General features: G+C 46.3%; 2 protein-coding genes across 3 annotated transcripts in view; one reads left to right on the forward strand and one right to left on the reverse strand.

Annotated features, from left to right (window-relative positions):
• The window catches only part of maco1b (macoilin 1b), an 18086-nt gene extending 4491 nt beyond the window's left edge, over positions 1–13595 (reverse strand). Inside the window, exons 1-9 of one of the 2 annotated variants that reach the window (XM_084437672.1) lie at positions 13278–13595; positions 10466–10607; positions 9160–9286; positions 8041–8164; positions 7104–7282; positions 5996–6605; positions 3835–3993; positions 1693–1875; positions 745–865 (exon numbers count right to left, since the gene is read on the reverse strand). In XM_084437672.1, the coding sequence (XP_084293798.1) occupies positions 745–865; positions 1693–1875; positions 3835–3993; positions 5996–6605; positions 7104–7282; positions 8041–8164; positions 9160–9286; positions 10466–10607; positions 13278–13357 (1725 nt within the window). In that variant the 5' untranslated portion in view covers positions 13358–13595. Of the gene's footprint in view, positions 1–744; positions 866–1692; positions 1876–3834; positions 3994–5995; positions 6609–7103; positions 7283–8040; positions 8165–9159; positions 9287–10465; positions 10608–13277 lie in introns of both variants that reach the window. The other variant, XM_084437671.1, reaches the window with a different exon arrangement.
• Positions 13596–18850: 5255 nt separating this feature from the next.
• rhd (Rh blood group, D antigen) lies at positions 18851–23014 on the forward strand (the record flags this gene model as incomplete). The annotated part of the gene is made up of 10 exons (XM_084438386.1): positions 18851–18992; positions 20387–20573; positions 20673–20823; positions 21165–21306; positions 21530–21702; positions 21812–21949; positions 22073–22200; positions 22525–22604; positions 22732–22805; positions 22988–23014. 10 exons carry the CDS (start codon positions 18851–18853, stop codon positions 23012–23014), a joined length of 1242 nt encoding a protein of 413 aa, XP_084294512.1.
• Positions 23015–23096: the final 82 nt, after the last annotated feature.

Here is a 23096-nt window from a genome sequence, read left to right on the forward strand (position 1 = left end):
ATACGAGGGGGCTTGGTCAGGCTTAGCCCTCTGTTTTAATTTCGGCCCCTTCAGTAAACTGTAAGTTTAATGTAACATTACACTAACGTTATAGAAAAATGGCAAAAAAAAACTAAACTATTGGCTGAGAGATAGGTATCATTGAGATAGCCGTAATGAAACACTTTCTTTGAAGTTTACCCCCATTCAATATTTGAAGCTTATCTGATCTGTCAACAGATGTATTTATTAGATTTGAACTACTAGCCTACTACGTGAACGCCTACTGCACTTGACCAATAATCAGAAAAGATGATATTATCATATTGTAGCAACCCGTGTTTATGCTGTGTGTGTGTTGGTGTGTGTGGGTTGTGGTTGTAGAGGGAGGGGAGCGGGCGCTGTGTGTGTGTTGGTGTGTGTGGATTGTGGTTGTAGTGGGAGGGGAGCGGGCGCTGTGTGTGTGTTGGTGTGTGCGGGTTGTGGTTGTAGTGGGAGGGGAGCGGGCGCTGTGTGTGTGTTGGTGTGTGTGGGTTGTGGTTGTAGTGGGAGGGGAGTGGGCGCTGTGTGGGATATAATACTGTAGGTGGGCGTTCCTCCTCACTGTTGTTGCTGTTTGTGTGTTGGTGTGTGTGGGTTGTGGTTGGAGAGGGAGGGGAGCGGGCGCTGTGTGGGATATAATACTGTAGGTGGGCGTTCCTCCTCGCTCTTCCCGAGCTACTGTATGTACGACCACGGCGTGGTTGTAAGCAGCCTGAGACTCACCTGCACTTTCATCTCCAGCTCTCTGATCTGGTCCTCTTTGAGCTTGATGTCCATGGTCAGCTTCTTACACTCCGTCTCCACCTCCGAGATGCGCCTCCTCAGAGAGTCTGTGCACTCTCCTCTGAGAGACGGAGCACACCGGTCAGGAACGCATCACAGCTCACAATCAGCACAATCAAAATAGACGCTAGAATTCTCCATTTGTTTCCAGTCTTCTCACAATAAAAAACAAAACAAAAAACAAAACGTATATGGTCTTTCATAAGTGATCAGCAGTGTCAGTTCTGATAACCTTGGCGACAACATTCTTGGGGTATAGGGGGCACCCTCTCTCGGGTGATGTTGGCTTCTTCTCAGGGGACCTCATTCTTTTGACAGGAGTCAATAACCCAAATGTCTATCCAGAGTCTACTTTCCCTGCTTGACTAATGTGAATAAACACCAGCGCCTGTGTGTCTGTACCTGGATGGTGAATGGACTGCACTTATATAGCGTTTTTATCCAAAGCACTTTACAATGAAGGTCTCTCATTCACCCATTCACACACACAGTGTACACACACCAATGGCGGCAGCTGCCATGCTAGCTAGCTTGCTCATTGGGAGCAATTTGGGGTTCAGTGTCTTGCCCAAGCATACTTCGACATGTCGTCAGGAGGAGCCGGGATTTGAACCGTCGACCCTAAGATCATTGGACGACCGCTCTACCTCCTGAGCTACAGTACAGCCACCCCACCGGCGGTTGGATGCGGCTGCTAGTGAGACGTATGTGTGTGTCTCTACCTGGACGCAGCGGATAGTGAGCCTGTGTGTGTGTGTGTGTGTGTGTGTGTATGTCTACCTGGACAAAGCGGCTAGTGAGCCTGTGTGTGTGTGTGTGTGTGTGTCTGTACCTGGACGCAGCGGCTAGTGAGCCCGTGTGTGTGTGTGTGTGTGTGTGTGTCTGTACCTGGACGCAGCGGCTAGTGCCACCGCCCGTGCCGCCGTGGCCTCATCCTGCTTCTTGCGCTTCTTCTCGTCGGCGAGCTGCTTCTCGGCGGCGGCGCGCGCCTCCTGCTCGGCCTTCAGCCTCTTCTCCAGCAGCCCCACCGCCTGCTTGTCCTTCTGCTTGGCCTGGACCGCGCTGTGGAGCCTGGACACACACAGCAGCCACAGGCAGGGCAGCAGCACGTCAGCCAGCAGCTCACGGTGGCCATGCCGCCCACGTTTAGGTGCGTGTGTGTGTGTGGGTGGATATGTATCCATATATCATGTGTCAATAACGTGTTTGTTCATCATTATGAGTGTGTTTAAGAGAGACCCGAGTCAGTTAGAGAGCAGACCGGTTGGCTAGTTTGATGACCAATCACGTGTCTACCCCTCACCCTTGCCCTTCACTTACAGTGATCCTCAGCTAAGACTTGAGCACTAGAGGCTCACTGCCAATCCCAAACCAGCCAATCAGGCGCTAACGAGAGGAGACAGGAATCGCCCGGGGCCAGGAGCTCAAAACCTTTTATCTCAATCAGATCCCACCAGACTTTGATCCAGAATCAGACAACTCAGACAGATTTTGTCCCGGTATTTCAAAGCAATTCAGGATAGGATCACCTTGATCCAGATTCAGACTTTTCAAGATGACCAGATCCTGATAATCAGCGCTTGAGCTGCTCATTCTGTGCTGCCTGCTCTCTGACAGGGTCCGCTGGGCAAAATTGATTAATAAAATAATAATAAATAAAAATAATATATATACACGCATTTTGATTAATTTGCATTCATTGTTTAACATGTTCCTTTTTGCATAATTTATTGTTCCGATTAAGACATTCAATTGACAGCCCTATTTGAAATGTATTTGTATGAATGAATTGTATACTGTATTTTTTGGGGTAATCCACACTAAATCCACCCTTCAAATGGGATCAAGGTAATCCTGAATTTTGGATCAAAATGAACCCAATCCTATGTTTTGAACTATGTATTTTGAAGATTTGATCCAGATTAAAGCTAGGATTCGATTACCTGAGATGAACTTTATTTCACCCAGGAGGCGTCATCTACTCTGGGATGAATCTTAACCGGCCGGCAGGTTGAGAGCTCGCTGCTCAAGTCTGGACTGCCGTCTGTGAAGAACTGGTTCTTTTTATCAGAGGGAACATAAACTCGGCAAAAAGCAAGGAGAAGGGTTGACTTGAGCAGAGAGCTCTTGTGAAGATCAGAAATAATACGGGTAGATGTAAGCAACATGGCAGGAATCCCACCTGGCTAACCAGAGGGCTGGGTGGAGTTAGAACCATATTTGCTTAAACCTATCCAGGGTTTTTCCTGCATGGAGGATTTTTTGGCGCCCCCAAAGAGATTTTAGCCAGAGCAAAAGGAAAATCACCAGTGCCAAAATGCTAAAAATTGAGAATAAAAATAGCAATTCAAATCCTCTGCAAATGTGTTTGATTGCTTGTTTCAAGAACCGCCCATCCCTCTTTCTTGCATTGTCCATGGTTTGGACCACTAGAAATCGAGATAATTAATAGACAGGTTGTCAGTATCTTAAACATTTTGTCTTCAAATCCATTTTGTGTCATGTCAGGAGATTTCCTGTGATTGTGAAAAGTGAGCTCAGTCAGAACGACAGCAAAGAACACCGGCCTATATATGCTGGTAGGCTATAAAACTGAGGTTTCACAAAAGATTGTGTGTGCATCACCCCCCAAAGACCCATTCTGAGCCAGGAAAAACCCTGCTATCATCCTCTCAAACCTCAATGGGGCCCATAGGGCTTTAGACCATCAACAAGCCCCCATTAGCCCAGGGTCTACCGTTTATGGGCTCAACAGCGCTATGATTATAACCATACTGGACAGTCAGTTATCACAGCAAGAGCTGCCCCCATCTCCAGGTGACCTATGACCCCACGGCCCCACGCCATATGGATGTACATAGTCCCTGATATCCATTTTTTATGCTGCTAACCCCCCTAACTAGGGTCTTCTTTTTGTTACTCTGCATCTAGCGTTTCTCTTCGTTCCAACCTTTCAGTACTTTTCAATGCTGAAACGGTAAATGTCCCCCTGGGGGGATCATTACAGTCTTATCTCCTTTCAACACTCACTTGTTCTGCAGCAGCTCGTTCTCCTGGCGCAGCTGGCCCAGCTCGGAGCGGACGGAGCGCTCGGCGCTGCCCAGGGAGCCGATCTGGCTGCGCAGGTCCTGCTCCACCTGCCGGCTGGCCTGCAGGTCCGCCTTCAGCTTCTTCACATCCTGCTCCAGCCTGGGGGGGGGGGGGGTAGAGGGGCAAGGGAGGGGAGGGGGGGGAGATAGAGGGGCAAGTAAGGGGAGGGGGGGGGAGATAAAGGGGCAAGGGAGGGGAGGGGGGGGGGGAGAGGGGCAAATAAGGGGAGGGGGGGTAGAGGGGCAAGGGAGGGGAGGAGGGGGGGATTGAATGGAGGGGTGGGTGCACAGAGGGAGAAAAGAGGGAAGAGAGGAAACTTAGTGGAGGCTTTGACCTTGAAGGAAGGTTGTCGCTGGGGAGAGAGTACATCCTCACTCAACGTCTGATTGACACAGAAACAGACGGTTAGTTGAGGAGGAACAGGTCTGAGGTCAGGCATCAACCATTAAGTAAAACTGAATAAAATAAACAGTCAGTACCTTCTGGGCTAGTATCTAATATCATGATTCACTCTGCTCAGACTTTTTTTGTACCTGCCTGCCACGCCACACAGTACCAAGTTCCGCGTCTGCATTTGGACGGAAGCATGCAACCAACACAGTCTCACTCGCGCGCGCGCGCACGCACGCACGCACGCACGCACGCACGCACGCACACACACACACACACACTTCTCAGTCCAAGCCGGCCTAGTGTAACATCCCCCCCCCAGCCCAACAGTATCACACAGGAAGCGTATCAACGCTAAACTGTGAGCTGTCAGCGAGTCCCACAGCGCTGCTCAAACTATCAGACAACATATGCAGCTACCATGAACGAGTGAGCAACCAACTACCCCCGAAGCAAGTACACGTGACATCAGAGCGTGAGCTACTCGTCATACATGTCTGCGGGCTCCGTGTGGGAGCCTTGAGCTTGAAGAGTTGATGTTCAACATGTGAGCGTTACACCACAAGTCCGCTTATCAGCATCACATGGGCTGAAGTATGTGCTTCAGAATGCAATAGCTCTGTGAATTCTGGAAGCTTCCTCAAACAGGTGGGGGGGGTGTGAATGTGTTCTCTTGCAATGCACATGCAACGGGGTATGAGAACGTGTTTGGGTACAGACTTCTGGCTGACTCAGTCCAGACTGGCTGGATCAATGAGATGCGTGGTGTGTGTGTGTGTGTGTGTGTGTGTGTGTGTGTGTGTGCGTGCGTGCTTCTAGTTTAAGACTCTGGTACTAGCCTACAGGGCAATGAAAGGAACAGCTCCTTCCTACCTCCAGGCCATGGTCAAGCCCTACACCCCTGCCCGACCACTTTGCTCTGATGACCCGAGGTGATTGGTCCCTATGGCAGATTGACCTGGTCACAGCTCTTTTCTGCCCTGGCCCCGCAGTGGTGGAACAAACTGCCCAGTGTCCACTGATGTCAGGACAGCAGCCCATCTTTCGCCACAGGCTGAAAACTCACCTCTTCAAGAGGTCCAACCCTGACCCTACCTGTTAGTACGTATTGCAGTGTTTCCCCTACCATTGCCTTGGAGGGACTTCCCGCCCCTCCTGAAAGACCCCAAAAAACAGCTGACTTTTAGATCGCTAACATTTCTAGCACAAGTCAATGGATTTTAACATAGCGGAAATTAGCATCGCTGCTAGCGGACATTTTCTGATTGGGAGTGAGAGATGAAGAAATTAAAATGTTTACTGTTGCTGTAGATAGTTATTTAAGTAATGGAACCACAGTTTAGTCTATGCCTTCTGATGTTAGTAACTATGTTATACATTTGCTAGGCTATGGTGTTGCATTCAAGTTAGGTCACATTTTTCCCATTTAGGCTAACATTATGCATTTTCAACAAAGTTTTTGTGATTTCTTTTCAGCTGTTCAGCATTCACACATTTTCTGCAGGAAATGTAATATTTTACTAGTAACGTTTAATGTTTCCCTTCACTACCCATGTTGAATGCAATTACAGTCAAAAGTATCTCCTACATGACAACGTGTGTGTGTGTGTGTGTGTGTGTGCGTGTGTGCGTGCGTGCGTGCGTGCGTGCGTGCGTGCGTGTGTGCGTGTGTGTGTGTGTGTGCGTGTGTGCGTGAGATCTGCTCTCTCACCGTACGAGTGCTTCAGGCTTGCTCAGCTGGTTGTTGGGGATGCAGTTGTCCGTGGGGTCCCTGTGTGACCCGGACGCTTGGCCTTTCCCCGACGCGCACTTCTGCTTCTTCTCGTTCTTCCCCGAGGAGGAGGAGACGGCAGAGGAGGAGGCGGCGGGGCAGGAAGGGCCCGAGGAGGGCACGCTGCCGTTGGTGGCGCTGTGGCCCCGCGGCGAGGAGTTGCCGGCGCCGGCTCCCGTGCTGCCGCTGGCGTTCTTGTAGTTTTTAGAGGAGGAGGAGGAGGACGAGGAGGAGGAAGAGGAGGAGCAGGAGGAGGAGGAGGAGTTCTCCTCCTTGAGCAGCAGGTTCTCTGTGCTGCCCACCAGCTCTGTGGTCAGTCTCTTGTTGTTCAAATGGTTCTCCATGTACTCCATCTCCTGGAGCTTAGAGTCCACCGCCGACGGCAGGATGCTGCTGCTGTTGTTGTTGTGTTGTTTCTTGGCCTCGCGGCCCTCCTTCCCTTTCTCTCGGTACTCCAGCTCCGGCAGCGGCGCCGGCGTTTTTTTACTGGCGGGGGCGCCGTTCTGGGAGACCGGCGCGGGTTCCACCTCCGATATCCCTTTAGCTGCTGCTGCTGGGTGAGAGAGAGCGAGAGACAGAGAGGGAGAGGAAGAGAGAGAGAATTCATGAGAGGATGAAGCCATCGTTGAGACCGTAGCTTTGATTTATTTATTTTCAGATTTTTTCAATCCCATTTTCACCCAATATGGTAGCCGGTTGACGCTGATCTAGTGTCCACTGTCCAGTAACCCCCTACTAACAGTCGGGGCTTTGTCCGCAACCCCGCCGGTCGGCGATGAGAAGAAGAGAGACAACTCCTCGACTCTCCCCCCTCTGGGACCCGGCCAGAGTCAGATCCGGTGGGACCGGGGTGCGAACCATGGTCCCGGGTGGGCAGCTGCACTGGACTGGACTCGTAGCTTTAAACAACTCAACAGGCTTTCCTCAATTACCAGCTACTCTCTAACGACCAGGACGCCCGCCCAAGGACACCGCCTTCCTCCACAGGCTCCCTGCTGAGCACTGCGGCCCACCCCCAAACACGGTTGTGTGTGTGTGTGTGTCTCACCTTCCTCCGCCTCCCTCTCCTGCCTCTGCAGCATCTGCTGCTCCGGGGGCAGGGCCTGCTGCAGCAGCTGCATGTAGAACTCGTTCTCCTTCTGCACCTCCTTCTGCTTCCGCAGGCGCATCTTGTAGCTGACGTAGCTCTTGAAGCCGAAGCCCAGCGTCACCACCGGGTAGCCGATGCTACAGGGAGGCGGACGGAGAGAGAGCGACGTTTAGACACACCAAGTCTGAATGTATTGTTGTTGACCAGCGAAGACAGGCTGGAAAGATGTTGAGATAAACATATTACTGCAAATTACCATGAATGTTGAACAGGAATTCGGGACATTGTCTCACTGTGAAAAGTGCTTCATACATAAAATTATCATTATTATTATTATTTATTATTATTATTATTATTATTATGCCCCTCATGTTCTCAATCTCCATTGCACTGTGTGACAGCTCAACACAGATCATGGCATAAGGCAAATCCTAATCGCACACGGCTCTTGAAGACAACTAGGATTATAAATGGAGGTCTTTCTCAGTCCATAGCAGTGAGTAACCTTATATCCCCAAAGTTCAAATATCCATTTAAATTTTGTTTAAAAGACCCCCCCCACCCTCAAAATTATCTTTCTCTTTAGAGCAGAGTGTTTAAAACAGAGCAGAGTTTGGAGCTTGGGGTGACTTCGGGATATCAAGAAAACATGACTTCTGTATAGTGGGCCAAACACGCAGAAACAATATTGTTTTCTGCGAGTTAATGAGGCAGGACTATTTTCGGTGGCCTGTGGGCTGGAGAAGGCATTCTGGTCTCTCTACGCTGGACTCCACAAACTCCTGGAAGCTTTACACAGGGCTCGAAACTCAACCTGCCTCTAAGGCCGGGGTTGAAAAGTGCTCCCTTCTGCTGAGGGCCGTGGGGCCCTGGCACCGAAGAGCGGCTCGCTCACCAGTGTGCGGCGAACGGGCGACACAAGTCAACGTGGAAGTTCTTCAGGTCTTTGAATCTGATGGCTGCCTCTATGTAGACGAAGAGTATCCATAGAGACACTGTGGGCAGACAGACCCCGCGCTCTGTGGACAGGATGTGAAAGCAAAACAGAGTCGAGAACATCGAAATAGAATATCAGTTTTGAAAACCACACACTAACACACATTCATTTTGGAGTGTACTCTCGGGTCTTCCGCATGCCAAAACAAACATGACAATCAACGGCAGAAGTGAGCTTTGAGTGCCACGCGATGAGAGACACTCGCTCGACTACGCTAACGTGACTCAACATGCGATGCCAGTGTAGCCCACTTCCCCGTGCCCGATCCCTCATAGTACTGTATATTTACAAAACTCCCCAGCGTAGCAGCCAAGTCTTGGCCGAGCGATCTATAATTACATTTGGAGAGGGCAGAGCCCCCTATCCATTGTCTCTCAGGCATAAATAACTCCCAACAAATCCATTGCCACCACAGTAGTAGGGAATAATAGCAGGTGTATTTATAATCCCGTGACGTCCGCTACATCTCAATGCATGGGGTCAGAGCGCTGTAGTAAGGGCTACAGGAGTCTCCTCCAGCTCCATCCATCACTGTTGAGTGCAATTTTACACCCCTCCCGGCGGTCGACGGGGGGCCGCCTAACGCTAAATCAGACTGTCACCTGATCCAGACTCGGTCGCAGACGCCGCCGAGTGGGATTCTGAGAAGTAGAGTGCTTTGTAAATGTAGTAACACACGGTGTGCCGGCGTTGCGCAACTCTTAACGCCGTTGTGCCTGAATAGGAGAGGCACACCTCTGTGAGTACTGTGTATCACAACCGTGCCTGCCTGTAGCTGATTACATCGACCATGTAACGGGTAGGCCTGTCTAACATGCTCACACGTAAGTCACAGCGGCTTAGCTCCTCATTAGTAAGGTTGGAGAGGAGCTAGCCTATAGCTGGGGCTTCTTTCTTAGGAACATGCAGCTAAACTGAAGGAGTACAGCCCCCCCAGACCTCCCCCAGCACGCACACACACACAGGCGCGCGCACACACAGAGTCGCTCAGGGCTAAATGGTAAGGCAGGTGTTTACCTGTATGCCACACGTACTGAACCCACACATAGGTACTCGCGGCGAAGAACAACCATTGCACGGGGATGAAGAGCAGGCATATGATGTCAGAGGTAAACGCCACACACACAAAGAACACTGAGAACGCCTGTCGGAGAGAGAAAGGGAGGGAAAGACAGAGAGAGAGAGAGAGAGAGAGAGAGAGAGAGAGAGAAACGAGAAGGGTTAGTGGTGTCTACAGTATACTATAGCTATAGCACGGAATGTGAGAACTAAACAAGGATGTGGATCACATATCCACACACCACCGCTTCCCCTTTTATGTTTGTTCATCACAAGTCAATTTCAAATACAATCAACAGAGTCCACATCAAAGCCTATTCAATTATTCAGTGGAATTAACTCTGGAGAATTAAGAAGTGTGTAAATATTTGGAAAACCATGTCTTAAACCCATGGTGTAACACACCCACTTACCCATAAATATGGAATGTAAGCACGGCCAATCTTGCTTTCAGAAATGATTTTATTTGTGACTGGATGGCTACTGGTTCAGAACTTGAGCAGATATTAAGCAAAACTCAGCAATATCAACCATATCTTGATATAGGCTAAATTCTGTTGTTTTAGCAATAGACTTCACATAAGCCCCTCAACCGTTCCTAACAATAATACACATTTAGAGCGAGATTATGGCCTGTATGTTAATTCTCAGAGATTAATATGGGACACATCAGAACATCCCAACAGGAAACTGGAGGTTTCCTGATCTGTAGAGCCCAACTCACAGCACGTAGGCTTGACATATTTTCTGTTGCTGTAGCTAGCCGTTTAGTCAATGTCTTCCGATGCTAGTAACTAAGTAGGCTAACATTAGCTAGGCTGTGTTGTGGACTAAATGGCGTTTCATTCAAGTTACTCCACATTTTTCATATTTAGGCTAACATTATGCATTTTCAACAATGCTTTTGCAATTTCTTTTCAGCTGTTCATTCATTCACACACATTTTCTGCAGGAAATGTAATTTTTTCTAGTATTGTTTTCATCTCAGTGGAGAGAAATGCACTGATACTACGCCTTACTGCGTGAGTCTATAATGACACTGTTGACACCTTGTATTCGAGACATGCCCGCCCTGCGACAACACTAGTTGTTTTGGGGGACCTACCGCCTACCACCACCCCCCCCTCCCCATGAAAAAAATCCTATGGGAAACACTAACTATGGAGCAGACAAAAAAAGTGACTGCTGAGCAAGGCTTGGGCCATATATTCTTCACACCACATTTAAATTATACCCGACTGGCTGGAGGCGGCCCCACACTCACCAGCCCCTGGTATCTGAAGGAGTCGTAGACACTCCGGATGAACAGCCAGAAGGGCCACAGGTACTCAAACCTGAACTCCAGCACAAAGTCTGCCAGCAGAACCAGTGCCCACACCACCAGGAACTTCAGGTACAGGAAGGTACTAGGAGGAAGAGAGAGACAGGGACAGAGAGGTTAAGAAAACGGACGGGTAGCAGAATATAGCAACATCACACAGCAGTCTTCCCATCGTGGCTCAATTTGGGCTGGGTGTTGCTGACAGTTTTGCAACGTAATTGGGGTTGTCCATCCTCCCACTTACCTCTTCATCCAATCACAGATCATAGTGTTTATGGGGGAGAATGTCATTATATCAATATGGGTCGTAGGTTGACTTCGGCATATGGGCATGCATGTGAATGTGCGTGTGGTGTGCATGTTGGTCTTGTTCGGGAGATTAGACATTAATGTGCTGCATTTAGTTTTTTAAGCAGCTTACGTTATGCTATATAAGATGGAACTGGGCTTGTTTACATTCAGGAGGGCACTGAGTGAATTTTAAAAGGGCAGATAGTAAGTAGCCTTGAAGGTAGGATAGGCGATTTGGGTGAAACCAGTAAGTGTAAGCTAGACTTACTTACGTTGGTCAAATCTCATGGGTGAGTCATGCAAGCAGCAGCACTCTGAAGTACCAGCGTGAAATGCGCTTCTCAGTCATGTTGTAATAAAATTGGTCAAACCCAATCAAAACCTTTCTTCCCGCTGCTTCTCGGCGAAACAGCTACCAGTGGGTTGTTTAAACACCCTGGGCCATAAAATACATCTTGTAGCATCCATGTTGTTCCAATATTACGACTTAAAAGCTCATGAACACACCGAAGTCAGGCAAACTTCACAACTCGGGAAGTTCAATCAAATCGATCAAATCAGAGGAGCATGTGAATGCAGCATTAAACCTCCAGCACCTCTCCATCACCTAAACAACATCCTGTTTTATATCAGTGTTAGACCTGGCAAAGCCTTATAAAAGTGAGCCTCTGACACCAATCTAATTGTTCAACCACATAAATTTGTTAAAAACAGACCTATCTTTGATTTGGCCAGGATTTGTCCATCTGGCCTGACGTGTCATGTATGATTGAGGCCGGATGACACCTGCACGTTCTTGTTTGTTAGTTGCTGCATGATTGGGAATTCTGCAATTAAGTGTGTTTCACATGACCATGAGAAAGATGTGTATGCTTCTGCAACAGTGTCACTAGGCAGCTTTACAGACAGTAACGTTAGCTGGCTAGTTTGCAGAGTTATGCCGGTGTTTCCTGTGGTAAATAGTTAAATAAGTAAAATCAAAACAAGTGCAAATGACCGTCCACATGGACTTTGCCGCCGGACCTTGGGCTAATACCCAACGCAAGGAATCTGTTAGGCTACATAAGCAAGCCAATAGCATACGTCTTTCTTGTCCTGGGTTAAAAGTTTTAAACAAAGTCGCTGCAAATCCTTAATTGCGGCAATCATGTGGATTGAGCACACAGTGGATAAAACAATCAAATCTAACGTTGTTTGCTGGGACATACATTTACAATGTTTTGTTCCACTCCAGACTAGAGGTGAATATAGGGAAGGACATAATTTCAGGTAAGGTAATTTCACCCTACTGGAGGATAGGGAGTGATTCTGATTGGTAGCGTTGGTAGCAGGCGCTCAGTCTAGCCCAGATTCTCGATAGAGATGTCTCCAGCCTTTCTCTCGAAGGTCTGGCATCGCGAGACTAGGCATACTCCATCAGAATGTCTCACTAAATTCAAGACTAATTATGAACACATTGGTATACTGTACAATGTGTCTTCAAAGGTCCTGCAAGAAAGCTATTGTTAGGACTAATATATATGATCCTATTAATGATTCAGCCTAGGTTCTGTGGTGCTACTTCTCTACTGCAGAATGATCTTCATGAATCACAGTAAAATATCAGCCCCATTACCATTGGTTCATACACACAGTGGTAACATGTCCTGAACCCAATAGAATGTCAGTGTAGTCAAATGTCTAATTTGACAGATTCCGTTATTTGACAACTTGCAACAGCACGTCTAAAAACCTGAATCGTTGTGTTAAGGCCATTGCCATTTCGTCAGGAAAGGGGACCAACAAGTAGGGGCAGCTGCTGTTACCTGCTGTTCATCTGGTGACGTGAAGTGAATTAGTGTAGATATTGAACAGGTGCTCTCTTGTGACAAACGTGATCCTTCTTTGTAAGTGAATCATGGGAATTGCACAGCATGATTCTACAAGAGCGCCTGTTCAAACTCTACATTATGTAGCTGACAGTTAGCTGTCCATCATAGATATATCTGACCTGAGTATGGCTATAATGAGTTAGATAGTTAGGTGTTAAGTGGTGACAAGTGGTGACAATCTGTCTAGCTGGCCAGCCTCCAAGCCCAGTAAGGTTTCTTGACGTTGCCGCATTTGACTGCAGTTCAACTATAGCTAGAGACTAACGTTAGCTATTTGCCAACATAACTGAATAGCCCCACACCTTCGTGCTGCTGTGCTAGGAACAGGTCTGTGACTGTGGTGACGAAATTGGGGAGATCCTAACTAGCCTCACTCACACACAGGCTGTGGTTCAAGGCCTGTTTTAGCTTGTGCTAGCAGCCTAGCAGCAGGTAACGTAGCAATGCTTACGAACACACATTCAGCCTGTCAAAACTAGCCTAGCTTGAATGTGACCTAACCACTAAATCCCCAATTATCGCTCGAAATCAATTAAGCCCCGCTAATGGTCGTTATCACCCCGTCGTCAGGCTTCGTGTGATATCTAACATACCTGCCGTAGATCCCCTCGGTGATTCGGTTCCGTTTTAACGGCCGTCGGAGTTTGCTGCAGTCCGCATTGCGCCGCTTCATCCTCCTCTCCTTCACTCTGGCTTGTGAATGCCTACTGTGGTCTTATCCAGTTTTCTTGTGTGAACAGACAAAGAAAATAAATGAAGTCCCTGTTATATATACTGTTATTATTTTTCGGCTGGGAAACAAAGAAATAAATAAAGGACTCTCTTCAAGAACCTCCTCTTTTCTTTAGCGCAGGCTCAATAAGCCGCGCTGTAATTGACGCAGGTCAAGTTGCGAGGCAGACCGCCGATCCAATCAACATATTTGCCATGGCTTTTCATTTTGATGGATGTAAAGATGAGCCATTTATATTCCTCCGTATCGTGTTATTTAATTTCTGTCCACCAAAGGCGAAAGAGAGGGGAGGCAAGCAACAACTCTGTTTTGAGTGTCTCGTCATTCGACCAATTAAATCCTTTGTGGACAAATCAGGCATTGCTCGTTGACCTATCGGCAGCGTAGGAGGGCGGGCTCTTTTCTAGGTCGCATCCGCTTACACTTCATTCCCTCAATGCCAAAGCAAGTAAAAAATCTCTCTCTCTCACTCTCTCTCTCTCTCTCTCTCTCTCTCTATATATATATATATTATATATTGATATATTTTCATATCAGAATCTGATTGTGTATATATATCAATAGAATAGAAAGTTTATTTGCCATTTGTAACAAGTACGGGTACGGGTATATTGGAATTTGTGTAATCGCTTATCCAGAGTATCTTGTCAATGCTAATCAGTTCCTCATTCCAGTCCTAGGTACTCAGCTAGATGTTTAAAAGGTTCCCAAACTGGCAATTTACCATACTATCCGTGGTCTAGCAGTCTATCAGTATCATCCATCCATCCATCTGATCATGGATGATTATGTCTTTGTCAATATTCTCACCACCTGTGGTCTGTCCGTGAGAAAGTCCAGGGTCCAGTTGCATAAGTAGCTGCACAGGCCTACACCTGTCAGCTTCGGGACCAGGTTGATGGGGCGTACGGTGTTGAAGGCAGAACTGTAGTCAATGAATTGCATCCTGATATAGGTCTTTTCTTGTCCAGATTCTCCAGTGCAAAGTGTAGGGCCAGTGCGATGGCATCATCCACAGACCTGTGGGCTCTGTAAGCAAACTGGTGTGGGTCTAGTGCCTCTGGTATGATGGTGTTGATGTGTTTCATCACTAGTTTTGCAATGCACCACTGGAGTAAGTGCCAGTGATTATCAGTGATAATAGTATAATTGTTAATATGACAATAACATACTTTTTTTTTTTAACAGGCCATACAATTAAATGGTATGATAATCCTAACTGTTCATTTGGTCAAATGCTAAAGGGGAAACAGATGAGTTACAAAGGTGTCGTGACCCGGATGTCCAGTGGTGCAAAGTGAGTTTGGAGGGGTGAGTGTAACCGAGTGAAATGTGAGTAGCTGGTGAAACTCACTCCTCAAAGGAGCGCTGCCAGTTCCTCCAAGAGGGACGTCCCTATTGGTGCAACTGTCAGTGTGTCTGCCTCTCAAGCAGGAAACCCGGGTTCCAATCCTGCATAACTGAGCATACCAAAACAGATGGGTTACTCCCGTATGTCAGCTCTTACAGAACTAACTCTCCATGGCATAGCTGCAGCTCTCAACATGGCCAGCTGCCAGACTAATAGTGATTTTCACCTATTTTAACTTTCATTATTTAAAAAATTATGTTTTCAATTGACAAACATATGTGTATGATCATGGCACAATTCAAACTTGATCAAGAAATTATTTGTCTCTCGCTGTTAACTACCGTACATATTTTTTTTTTTTTTAAAGGTCCCATGGGACAGCGCTTCCTGCTTCCACTTAAGAACTCTGCTTAAGTGCAGTCTATTTACCATTAACGCTGCCCTCTGCTGTCCGTATAGTGTTACGGATCCATAGTGGATCTGCTCAAAGCATTCTACAAGGTCCAAGTGTAACAAAATGTGGATGTCTTTTGTGACATTTATGAGGCATGTAAACACTGAGAGAAAGTTGCACTGTACCATGTGATTTTATTCAATCAGTTTTATTTTATTTTATTCGTCCACATTCACCACAGTTCCCTACAGTTCACTGGAGTTACACTACGGGTCAATTTCAGTGTTATCATCGTTTATCAGCCCAACCTAATTTAGCTACAATCATTGAACATCCATAGTTTTGATAAAGACTGTTTGGAGACCAGTGCTATGCTATGGATGTAGGAGCACAGCCTAAAGCCTACTATTAGCCATTTCTCATGCATGTTATTCAGTGTGTGTGTGTAAAATCATGAAAGAGATATCCATCTCCCAAGTTCTTAAGGGAATCAGGACAAATCCACCATTTGGGGGCACCATAAAATCAGAGAAAACAGACATCACAAACAGTATATAAACAGTTTATTTTAATATCATAAATACATTACATATAGTAAAATGCTCCAGATATATGACTGTGGCATCGTGTCTGATAGGACACTCATAACTACACTAAGAGAGAAGGCTAGAGATAGGCACACCCTATCAGCCTGCACCCAAGGCACTGGGGTATGACCTACCATCATATACTGTACATCTATAGCTAAGGCTGCATCCTCAATACCAAGGGTCTTTAATTCAAGGATTTTTATTTGTCATAGTGTGATATGTGTGACCACCATGTACAGTGACATGCATAACACTCAAATCATGTGTAAACTGTCAGTATAATATTCCTCATTCACAAAAGCATCCATTACACACGGCCCACTACAACAACTATCACAACAGTCCACTATTTCCTGGAAAGAAAATCAATTGGGTCACCAGTGAGGTCACTGGGTCACAAATCTAGCCACAGGCTAGAACACTCTGAACTGCAGTAACATTAATGTGGTGATATGCCACTAACAATTTGTGCACAACGGTTATTCAGGTTGACAGATGAGACATTCTTCTCAACAGTTGATTAACTCCTACGAGTACAGTTGACTGGATAAGAAGGGTATGTTTTGATAACCTCAAAATCTTGTCATTCAGCATTTCTCCTTCTTTACTCAGGCGTGGCCAATAGCCAAGAGGGTGTTATCCACACAGTGACCTGATCCCCACTCCTGTGGAGAGGTTTGTGTGGTTGGCTGAATCAATCAATCAATCAATCAAAGCTTTATTTGTATAGCGCATTTCATACCCAGAGGCAACACAATGCGCTTTACAGAGAACAAGGGAGGTGGGCATACGACCCACCCCTACATATTCCAGAGGGAAGCAAAAAAACTGTAATCACCCGGGGGCCAGATAAGTGAGCTGTAAAAATTCTTCCCCGACCCCTCTCAACAAGGCGATCGAGCAAGCTCCAGGAGTATGTTTGTCTACCGGCTAAGAACATTTATAAAGCAATACATTACATTAAATTACATTTCAGAGTAAGAGAGGCTAAAAAGCATCATAGGAGAGAGAACATTCTACGGACATGCTACGACATCCACAGCAGACACAGGGGTATCTATCGAACTCCGGGAGGTCTGCTGGTGACAGTGGGGCATCCACTGGACCTGGTTAGAAGATAGGAGGGAGAGAGAGAGGCACTAGGGAGAGGGAAGGCAGAACAGGGTTAGTAGCACATAGAGCCATACAGACCACACAGATATTGAAACAGGCAACCTGGGGCAAGCTCCTGGAATATATTTGTCTAATGGCTAAGAACATTTAAAGAACAATAAATTACATTAAATTAAATTTTCAGAGCAAGAAAGGCTAAGAGCATCAGGTCCAGGCCTAAGCCGGATGTGGGCTGAATATGAAGTAGATGTATATTCTGTGGCAGCTTTTTAGATTATCTAATGAAGATGACTTGCCACTGTGTTTGCAAGCTCTCACCTGCCAAGTTATGAGACTCCAGATTCTATAATATCACAATCTAGATTGACGATGAGCTGGATTTTTGATGAGCTGGGTTCGTTTAATAGTCTAGACTAGACTGCGCACAATACTTAGCTGGATCATGGGTGGTAGTGAAACTGACACACTGCAAAGCTCTGTCTGTGTCTAATTGTATTGCTTGTTTTTATTGTCTGTGAGGACTTAAGAAAGCATTTCATTGTAAACATACCCACACCTGGTACATATGACAAACTTGAACTTATCTCTCACTGTAAAACCCTTATAACTGTGCTCACGTCACCATCTAGGGACTACAAGAAGAACTTCATGTGGTTCTAAAGTGAGAATCAGTGGCAGTCAGAGTTGAAATGTCAATAAAAATCAGAACACTGTCAAATGCAATGCAGATATTTTTTTTATGAATTAATCAAAATGTATAAATGAAATGCCCTTAGTACAGGTGGTGGATCCAGCCTCCTCCTGCTCTTCCTTCTCCAGGTCCAGCAGCAATGAATCCCCTCTCACCACAACACCCACTCATTATGGTCAGGGAACCCCCAGCCTGAGGCCTCACAGACAGGGTTTGAAGCCAGAGGGGGTAGGCATACTGACTCTGAGTAAAACTCAGCCCAGACCGGATGGATGTCAACAGGTATACGACCCTAGGAGCATAGCATTGTTTCCAAGCACAGTTCTGTAACTGTGCATGGAGAAAAGAGTTTCAGGGGGGACAAAAACCTGTCCAGGGAAGCAGCTTCAGGCTCCAAAGGGAGTCTGTCTCCAAGCCCTTCACTATGTTATTAAAAGCATTGAGTGGAATCAGCTCCTTAAGCTTCAGATCTGCCTGCAGGAGGCTCCAGGCTGGAGGGGCAGAGAGCATGAAGGCCTGCTGGCCAAGCTCTGTACGAGCCCTGGGGACAGACAACAGGAGTGGGTCGTTTGAACGTGGGGGGGAGTAAGTGCTGGTTTACAGTGTGATGTACCTGCATAGGTAGATGTAGTTTCTGGTCTTCCTCTGACTGAGGCCTGTGTTCCACCTCCACAACGAATTGCCTGGTGGTGTCTGGATGGAGGAGGACCGGTGTGCTGGTGAAGCTTTCCCTGAGAGCAGAGAAGCCGGCGCTGGCCGCTGGCGTCCAGATGTAGGGGTGCAGAGTGGAGGTGAGGTGAGTGAGGGGAGCAGCTACTCAGCTATAATTCCGAATGAAACGGCGGTCAAAATTGCCGAAGCCGATAAAAACTCTGGAGCTGCTTACGGGTCGAGGGCTGGGGGCACTCAACGACCGTTTTGATCTTGCGGGAATCCATTTTTGTAGAGAAATACGCTAGCCTTTAGAATAACTGCAGAATAGGCCCAAAAGTCCAAAATGGTGAACTTATCCTTTAATGCTAAAACGCTTTGTGAATTACTTTGAGACCAACTTCTAAAATTAGGAATGAAACACCTACTCTGCAGGAGGGCTATGTGAAATATTCAGACCAGCATTCTGGCTTGTTAAACATTCACATAGCCTACCTGAACATTAAACATGATGTGAAACAGTAGGCAATGTGAATCTGAATGCAGGGATGCTGTATTTCACTGACCCCTCCCATATTGTTTTCGCCCTCTTGGCGTGCCTCTATCTTGGTGTCACAACCTGTTTAGGACCAGTATTACCACTATGGCTCCTCAGTACGCACCAGGTCTGCGCTCGCTTTTGTCGCCTCTGCTCTTTATCTTGCAGACAAGTTTCATTTTAGGTTTTTTCTTTTTTGCTGAATTTGACCAACACCTAGAACCGAGTGGAATGTTACGTTATGCAGGTGAGTTGTTTTGATGAACAAATGTAGGTCAAGAGGGAAGAAGGGGTGAGAAGGCTAGGTTTGCAAATGATACAAATTTGTATTATGCGATTGTTTTAAGTGTGAACTTTTTGAAAATGCAATAGTTTACCACAATGGGTGTATGTCCACATCATCAGTAGCCTACAGCAGTAAATGCTTATGTCAAAAAGAATGCATTTCTGTAAAATTTAACCACAGTTTTCAGAGAGAGAGAGAGAGAGAGAGAGAGAGAGAGAGAGAGAGAGAGAGAGAGCGAGCGAGAGAGAGAGCAACAACAACAACAACTGTAAAACCCAGGACTAGGAGGGGCTGTTGCTGGTAGCGATGATAAGAACACAGTTAGGCCGGCGATTCGAGAAATCATCTACCGCTATGTTGGGGATACATAGACGGATTATGAAATGATGGGCTCCTGAGCCCCGACACGTAAATGCCCCCGCAGCCATTTCATTTATCGCATATATGAATTTGCCCAATGAGACAGCATCCAATTTGAATATAATTTGAGAAAACACAATAGAATAGGGATGTGCGCAGATAGTTGTTTATCCAACTATATGACGCAGCTTCTGCTAGTCGTTAAGGACACAAGCACCTAAATTGGAGTTAAGTCATATGCATGTTCCCATTGTTGCAGTCTTTCACAAACTGAAAGACGGAGCCCCTAGTAGTCAAGGGCCCTTGGGCGCCGGCCCCATTGGCCCGGTCTGTAATCCGTCTCTGCAATGAGGCATACTGTAAGTAAATGCGTTTGAAAAACTATGATAAAGTGTTTTTCTGAGATGGGAAGCACAGGGTGTAATCTTACTAGTTTCAGTAAGCTCCTGTGAAATGTATCGCAATCTGAAAGTTTTTGGTCTTGGACATAACTATTCCGATGGTGCTTGTTTTAACGGTTCCCACAGAGCACTATGTGCAAGTCATGAAAAACACCTAAAAATATTCGGATTGCGATACATTTCACAGGAGAGCATACTGAGGCTAGGAAGATTACACCCTGTCTAAGATAAATGCAGCTTTACCCAGCTTGGTTATGATTCGAGGGACCTCAACTATTTCTCCCCAAAAGAGTTGAGGGGCCCATATTGCATGGAGTACTCAACCCCTCTAAAGTACTGTGAATACGCACTTAAAAAGTATCATGATGGTTTCTTTCTTGTGACATCTTCAAAGTGAATATTTAGGCTGTTGCTTCAGTTTTTCAGCAGGATTTTTGGGGCTCTGTTATTGACATGAATGACTAAGCCCTTTGACTACGCCACAAGAAATGCAAAGGGTCCCCTGAGCTCTTGGGCCCCTGGGCCTGGTAGGCCCGTTTGGTTATATGTCTTTGTGGGGACACATGTTCTATCTTTGCCTTCTCTACTGACCAGAGTTCCAGGATGTCAATGTGATGGTGATTCTTGGTTTCGGCTTCCTGGCCACATTCCTGGTGAGATATAGCTTCAGTGGCTCTGGGTTCAACCTCCTGGTGACAGCCATGGCCGTCCAGTGGGCAGTCATCCTGAATGGCTTTGAACCATGGTATCCCAGAAGAAAGATGAGGATAAACATCAGAAGGTATCTGATTTATCGAGGATGTCTAATCATTTCCATGGAATAAAAAAGAACTTGAATGACTTGAACAACTATGTCTCTGTTTCAATGTGTTTCGGCCAGCTTGGTTGTTGCTGAGATGTGTGCAGCCTCCGCCCTCATTTCCATGGGTGCGGTACTTGGGAAAACCAATCCTGTCCATCTCCTTCTCATTGCCCTCCTGGAGGTCACAGGTTTTGTGCTGAATGGCTTCATTCTCCAGACCTGCCTAGGGGTAAACCCCTAGCTACAGTAATAAGATAATGATTGCGATTATGTGTCTGTAAATGTGCATTGACAGATTAATTTGATAATTTACGTGTTGATTTGTTGGTCATTAGGAGAATGTGAATGTGATCTGGTTTTATAGTTTTGTGAATGTGATTTGGTGTTATAGTTTTAATTATATTTTACACAATTTGTACATTTTTTTATTATTTTACTTAGTTTCTTTTAAATCTGTTCTCACTCTGTTTCTATGATTCATGTTTTTATCCATCTCTTTTCATGTAAAGCACTATGTGCTGCATTGATTTGTATGAATAAAATGACATTGACATTGATGTCCCCTGACAGGTGGAGCCTTGCATCATGCTGCTTCACATCTTTGGGGCCTTCTTTGGACTGATGACGTCATGGGTCCTCTACCGTAAGGGTTCAGAGCAACGGCATGAGAAAGAAAAAATTAACCGCAGGACGGGATTGTTCTCCTTGTTGGGTAGCTATCCTACTGTCTGTTCCTGAAATTAAGAAATCGGCCATAATCAGCATTGCATACTGTCTCTCCCTGCTCCTGTAACCTGAGCAGTAATGCTTCTGACACTTTAAGACAGTCAAACTTAGCCTTCTGTGTAACATTAGCCTTGTGTGTAGCATGTTTTTGGTGGTGTACCAGAATCAGCCTCATTTGTTGATTAGTGATGTCCGTCTTCGTTCCTCAGGGACCCTGTTCCTGTGGATGTTCTGGCCCAGTTTTAACTCGGTCCTGGTAGACCACTCTGACCCGGAGAGGAAGCTGACGGCTATCTACAACACCTACCTGGCCCTGGCTGTCAGTGCCGTGAGCGCTGCAGGGGCCTCTGTCCTCTCCAGCTCCACAGGGAAACTCAACCTGGTAAACCTAACCCTAGAGGGTCAAAGTCACCTGACGGACAGATCTGAAACATGTTGAAACTGTTTGCCCGTGTGGACATCAAAAACACGCATCACCTCTCCGCTTCCAGGTCCATATTCAGAGCTCAACCCTCGCTGGCGGGGTTGCTATCGGGGTCGCCATGTCAGCCGTTCACGCACCATGGGTCGCTATGATGATTGGATTAGCTGCTGGCGTAATATCAACATTGGGATTTCGTTATATCAGGGTACTGATGGTTATCAGATGAGTGTGACCACAAGTGGCCAAACTTGTATGCAATGCTCAGTGAGTGCACATTAATATTCTATGGCTGCTTTTGTCTCATTAGGCAAACTGATTTGTCGTTTAGCCCCACCTGCTGTTTGCATTTGAGTGCCACGACACCTGTGGGGTCCTGAGTGTCCACGGACTGCCGGGAATCCTGGGATGGCTTGCACAGCTCCTCCTTCAGATAAATAACTCCGATGACCTGACGACGTAAGACCAAAAACTGGATTGTAGTTAACTGAGGGAAATGGGACAAAATCATATTTAGCCAGGTATGTTTTCACATATACTAGGAACTTGCTTTGGACTGTTGGTGTATAACACTAAATAAATACCTGTTAAGTCACACCTGTAGAGTGATGCATTTTATTGTTCCAGTGAAGCTGCTAGCTATCCGCAGACAGAAAGTATTAACACAATCTGGACTCAACTTTGAATTCCTAATCTATATACCAATAGGAAACTAGGACCACCCATACCTACTGTGGATTTACATTGAACTTTTCATACGAGTGTGTCTCATCATTTCCCCAGGGCTTTCAGCTTTGCTGTGTTTCATATTTCCACACTCCTCATCACCCTGAGTCTCAGCATAGTAATGGGGGTCATCACAGGTGAGTGATCTCCACCAGGAGGTTGGTGCTTGTGGACTTCAGACCATCACTCTGCAGCTGCAAGGTCCATGCTTATTCTGCTACGTTAAAGAATACACTTACTTCCAAGTCCTAATTGCCTCCTCAGGAATCCTCCTGAAGTGGAATTTTTGGAGGCCACCCCAAGACAAGAAATGTTTTGATGACCAGGCCTTCTGGGAGGTAAACGAATTAAGTTAACTGCTACCAAGTACTTACTTTGGAGTGTTCTACATTGCTAGAATATATTACACACTATTATAAGCAATTTTTTGAACATCTCAAGGATAAGAAATAACTGCTGGATTTGCTAAACTAAATGTATACAGCCTACAAGAAAAATACATACAATCATTATTTTGCAGTTTCCCCATCTGGCTGTATACAATTGAGAAGCTGGAGTAGAAACAAGAGGAAGTCTAATTTGTGACGAAGAGCACGTTCTTTTGACACATTTGGTGTGTGTGCTGAGCC

Source organism: Borostomias antarcticus (genome assembly GCF_949987555.1).
Source record: "Borostomias antarcticus genome assembly, chromosome: 5".
Lineage (NCBI taxonomy): Eukaryota > Metazoa > Chordata > Actinopteri > Stomiiformes > Stomiidae > Borostomias > Borostomias antarcticus.